The sequence below is a fragment of the Centruroides sculpturatus genome, unplaced genomic scaffold, assembly GCF_000671375.1.
Source record: "Centruroides sculpturatus isolate CEXI.00-Female unplaced genomic scaffold, Cexi_2.0 scaffold13, whole genome shotgun sequence".
In the NCBI taxonomy this organism is placed as follows: domain Eukaryota; kingdom Metazoa; phylum Arthropoda; class Arachnida; order Scorpiones; family Buthidae; genus Centruroides; species Centruroides sculpturatus.
The window spans coordinates 1,578,338-1,584,142 of NW_019384405.1; the positions used below are offsets into that span (position 1 = coordinate 1,578,338).

The window sequence follows — 5,805 nt, forward strand, 5'->3', positions numbered from 1 at the left end:
AAAAAATTACATTTGTTTTATATCTGGATTGCCGATATCATTTAAAAATTTCCATGTATAGTTCATTCATGAACACGAAGGGTATCCACTCGTTTAAACCACTTATTATAAACTTTACGCATATAAATTCTTTGAACTGCATCATGAACCATCCATTGATGTGTACGCTACATTTTGCTTTCCTCTGCTTATGTGCAGGAAATCTAAACAATCGAACGTCTGTAGATTTACTTTTACAATTTGGTACCACACAATAACCCATTATTTAAAGGTTTGAGTACTTATATACGTAATAATAGTCGACTCACGCGGAAACTACGTATGGAGTGTAGTTTATCGATAAGTCCCAAAATGGCCGCTGCCGCATAAAATCACGGGAGCGTGTCCTGACCTTCTTATATAGACCTTGATGTTATTTAGTGGAAATTTTAAAAAAAAAGCAGTTTTTCTATTTTTTTAGAAAATACAGTATTAATTAAAAATGAATTACTGCTATTTTAAAAAATTAACTCTAGATTAGTCAATTTTTTTTTTAACTTCCCGGCCTTTTCTCCGTCCTGAGGGTACTAAAACAGTCTCTTATAGTAAGCCCATTACGGGTTTGGCCAGGCTCACAATATAGCGGCCGGGTAGTGAGAAACAGGGAACCAAAATATCCGAACGGATCATATTCCGATAAGTTTTTGTAGTTTATTCGATCTGTCCGGATTTGAGCCCTGGTTTCCGAAAGAGGTAGGTTGTTACCTTGACCGTTCGGCCATCCGGCCTTCACTTTTTTTTGTTTGGGTACTTTTAGACTATTAATTTTATAGAGACACAAAAGATTAGAACTTCTGTAATGTGGCATTAAATGTACAGTTTATTACAAATTAATGACCAGACTTTTTTCTTCCGAATCCTTGCAAACATTGCACAAGTGACTACACCTTTTAAAAATTTGTGTTTCTTTTTTCTATGAGATTATGACAACGACTGAGAAAATTATATAAAATATATGTTGGCTAATTTCAATAATAAACATTAACAATACTATAACATCTGTAAAATATATTGGAATGAAAAATTCATATTCCTGTGTAATTATTAATTAAACACTACAAAAGTTAAGAGTTATTAGATGTTGGAAGTTTAATTTGAACAATTACAGTTTAAAAGGTATATATAAACAATTAACACATTAAACGTTACAAATAAGATATAAAAATAACATTCTATCTACTATCGAAACATTAAAAAAAATTGAAAATGCATTACCAGTCACAGAATTTCTTATAATGTTGTTATATCTTCATTGACAAAACTGTTTTTACATAAAAATTAAATGAAACCCATCAGTATGCGTCATTAAAAAAACATCAATTTTCTACTTCCGACTGGTCGGTCTTCTGTTTTTGCTTAATATTATCCCAGTCGAATACGGAGTCGTATTGATAATTAAGTGTGCGAAATAAATTGCTAAATAATTGCCTCAGGTACGTATAATCTGGTGTTTCATCAAAGCGGAGACCTCGACAGTAATTCAAGTACGTTGCAAATTCGGCCGGAAATCCATCACAAAGAACTTCTACTGGTATCGACATTTTCCTTTCAGTTATTTTTTCATATGTTTGTTTCTTGGTTGCTGCTGCCAAGCCTTGCCACGGTAGACTTCCACGATTAAAATACATTAACACATATCCTATCGACTCCATATCATCCCTACGACTTTGTTCGATACCCAAATGGGCATTAATGCTAACATAACTGGTAGTACCAGTAAAACGTGTGTCCTCACGATAAGGTATATGTTGTCCTTTGCGAATATATTGTTTTGCTTCACCAAAGTCTATGAGATAAAGCTTACTGCGATGTCTTCCAATTCCAATAAGAAAATTATCTGGTTTAATGTCTCGATGAATTAAATTCTTATAGTGAACATATTTAATTCGTCTAATCATCTGATCAGCTAGCATTAAAACAGTTTTCATAGTAAAATGTCGTGAACATAATGTAAAAAGGTTTTCTAAACTTATTCCAAGACGATCCATGACTAAAACATTAAAATCACTTTCTTCTCCATACCATCGTATACGAGGTATTCCGTTACCACCTTGAAGAATTTCATAGAATTTGCCTTCGTAGAGTAGTCGTGGATACTTTACCTCTCTTGACTCCAATTTTATAGCGACCCGTTCTTCATTTGTGATGTCGATGCCAAGATAAACTTCCCCGAACGAACCACTTCCTATCTTACGTATGAATTTATACTTTCCACCGACGATAAGTTTACTTTTTGTTGAACTACTGGCGCTAGCCATTTCGTTATAACGAATATCTAGCGTTCCACTGACTTTTTATAACCTTACAGTAACCTCGGCAATAAAGGGTGCGTTTACTTTTATCTCTGATCTCCCCCTAGCGCGCTCAGCCTGTATACTTTTTGTTAGCTACCAATGAGCACGATGTTTACTTTTCGCACCCGTGACGTCATTGCTAGCATTCCTAGAGCGCTCGGCGTGCTCGGAGAATTTACAACGAGCTTGAAGTTTGTTCAAAGATGACTGCATCCATTACTGTGTATACTTTTAGGAGCGTGCTAGTATGACGTCAGGCTGCGCTAGGTGTCAGCTCGACGAACTTGAAAGCTAGCGAAAAGTAAACGCATCCAAAGAGCACGTGCAGGTTAGGGGTACCCGTAAACTGCACGTGCACGTTCTAAGGTGAAAAGGCTGTTTGAAAGGTTTTACCCAGTAGTATTCCATAAAATGAATCGATTCTAGACTAATGAGACTCGAACTTTTTCAAAACACGTATAATTTTTTGGAATAATCCATATAAAATATGCTAGAAAGAAAAAATTGTAGAAATATTTACCGAGTGTGAACCATTCGGAGACCAGTTGCTTTAGATTGTTTTTGTCGAGGCGTACGAAGCATGTCACGTGACATTTGTGGGTCTATTCGATTTGTGGATAACATGATACTTATCTCTGACTTGTTTCTTGATAACTTATTCTTTCTGCAAATAATTCGCTGAACTTTGGAGACATCACGCGATAGATCATAATATACTATAGTATTTTTATTGTAATTAGAAACGCGTTATTATCATTATTGACTATATGAAACAACAAAGGTAAAATCGCTGGCTAACGACAATAATTCTATCATGATATATATTATGATGATAAATATTAATTAGATGCAACATAAGATGTCTAATGTCTCGATGTAAATAAATATTGTACAATTTTATTTACGACATGAAAGAGATTAAGCCATTTAAAAGCAGAGCAGAATTATTAGTTATTTATCGCATTATCATACGTTATTACATATTGATTTTAATCCATATTTAAAATGAAATGATGTTTTAATATTTTTATTAATGATAAGGCGACCAGAAGTCCCGACAGTCTCGATTTTTAACAATTTGTCCCGCACCCCCGCGGTGTCCCGACTTTTTGAAAGGATTAAATTTTTGTCAATTATGTGTCATAAACTTGCGTCTTATGTTTAATTAAGATTCGGTAAAGATCGTTTCGTATTGTGGCTGTACGCCATATTAGATATATATTTTGTTATAATTTTTATATATTTTCCTTTCTTTGTTTTTTGTCTATTGTTTGTCCTTTGTAGAAATTTTTTTCCAACCCTTCCTAGTTCCTACTTGGATGGATATGACTAATCACTTTAGAACAATAGAGAGTAATGTGACTCTGAGGGCTGTGTGTGTGTGTGTGTGTGTGTGTCCAACGAGCCAGCGTTGTTATTCCTAGGACATTTGTACTTTTCGGGTACATTTTGCCCTTTCGAGTACATGGAAGGTACATTTAGATTTTTAGTACATTTTGAGTACATTATAATAGTAGCCCCCAACCCCCGGGCCACGGACCGGTACCGGTCCGTGGATCAAATGGTACCGGGCCGCCCAAGGAACATTAAATTATTTCCATTTTATTTACTATGGTATTTCCTCGGATTTGTGCGACTTTTAATGGAGATAGAACAACGGAATAAACTGGACATGAGAAACACACTTCGGGTATCATTGTCTCCTATTACCCCCAGATTAACCTATTAACCGTCTCGTTGCAAAGAAACAAACTCAGGATTCTCATTGATTTAGCGTACTAGTGAGTTAAAATTTTAAATCACATTATATTCATTTTTTGGTGTAACTGTATATTACTTTAAAGGCATTTTTAAATACAATTAAATTAAAATTATTAAATTAAATTAATCTAAAATATAAACAATCAACGTCCCCCTTCAGTGGGCCGCAATAAAATTATCAAACGTTGGCTGGTCCGCGGCGATCGAAAGGTTGAGGACCGCTGCATTATAATATTTCAGTCCCATTTATAGTACAAAATAATATTTCATGCCATAGCGAAAAAATGCGAAAAAATTCATTTAATAAAGTCTCACTAGTGTCACTGCTTGCTAATTTGATTTACCCAATCACAACATACACATGTTGTATGTCGGTGGACATCAACAACATACCGATAGTTGACAACATGATAGAAGAGCACTGAGTCATAACATTTGCACGTGCAAATGTTATGACTCAGTGCTCTTCTTTCATGNTAAATAGTCTACTTTTATATTATTTTCTACTACTATAATTTAATTTTTAATTACGAACTTCAATTTTGGTAATCTTGGTAAAAGAAATAACATTTTTAATTTGAATCTGTCCACGCATATTTAATTTATAATTTTTTTTTATCCATCACTATAATATTTTTCAAAAATTAACTTTTAATGTTGGATTTAATAAAAAAAACCATAGAAACTATTTTCATAAAATCTTTTTATGAAATATTTAACAAAGTATTTATGAATATGAATTTGAAATAAGCACAAAAATTGAGTATGATGGTATATTAATATTAAAAGTAACCAATTAAAGAAATAGTACATTTTGAAAAAATGTTAGTACATTTCTTGAAGGAGCTCCAGTACGTTTCGAAATTTCATTGTGGCAACGCTGCAACAAACATTCTTTGCTGGAACTCCGACAACATAGGACAGACAAAAATTACAATATAATATAATTTTAAATTACATTATTTTTTAGTTTTTTTAACATAATGAGCAAGAAAAGAGAACGCAAGTTCAACGATGATCTAAGAAGTGAATTTCCGTTTATTAAGAAAATGTAATGGTCAATTTTCTATTTCGCACCACGGGAAGAATAATATTTCAAAGCATTTGGAGACACAGAAACAAAAGGTATTTAAATATTGCTGCATCTTCATAAAAAATACAGGACTTTTTTCGAAAAACAACTTACGGAGACGAAGAAAAGCAATTAGCATTGGCAGAAGGACATGTCTTATCATGCTATTAATTAATTAATCACAATCATAGCTACGGATCAATGGATAGTTCATCACAAGTTATCAAAATACTAGCAGACCCCGCCAAGCGTTGTTGTGGCTCAGAATGTATCTATTATAAATGTATAACACTTTTCCCGTGGAGGGAAATTTTTCGAAAAATCCCTTCTCAGTGTACATTCTCTTGACGTACCCTATTAAAACGCAATAAACCGCATTTAAAATAGTATAAATAGAAGAAGAGTTCTTTATGGTAAGCCTTAATCCTGTCCATCTCCCCAGTGGGAAAAATTTCGACACGTATATTATATAAAAACACGTGCGTATTCGAATACAATGTAGTGTCAAAATTTTAAAAAAATCGGTGGGAACAAACAAACATTACATTTTTATTTATATAGATTGATAGAAGACGATCTGCTTTAGTTCATCCTCACAGAACAGCAAACTTAGGTCGTCGTACTCGTAGCGCCATCTGT

General features: G+C 33.6%; 1 protein-coding gene across 1 annotated transcript; it reads right to left on the reverse strand.

Moving 5' to 3' along the window:
- Positions 1 to 1,355: 1,355 nt before the first annotated feature.
- LOC111618798 (casein kinase I-like) lies at positions 1,356 to 2,297 on the reverse strand. Its single transcript, XM_023360367.1, has one exon. The coding sequence runs from the start codon at positions 2,295 to 2,297 to the stop codon at positions 1,356 to 1,358; it is 942 nt and encodes a 313-aa protein (XP_023216135.1).
- Between the last annotated feature and the right edge of the window lie 3,508 nt (positions 2,298 to 5,805).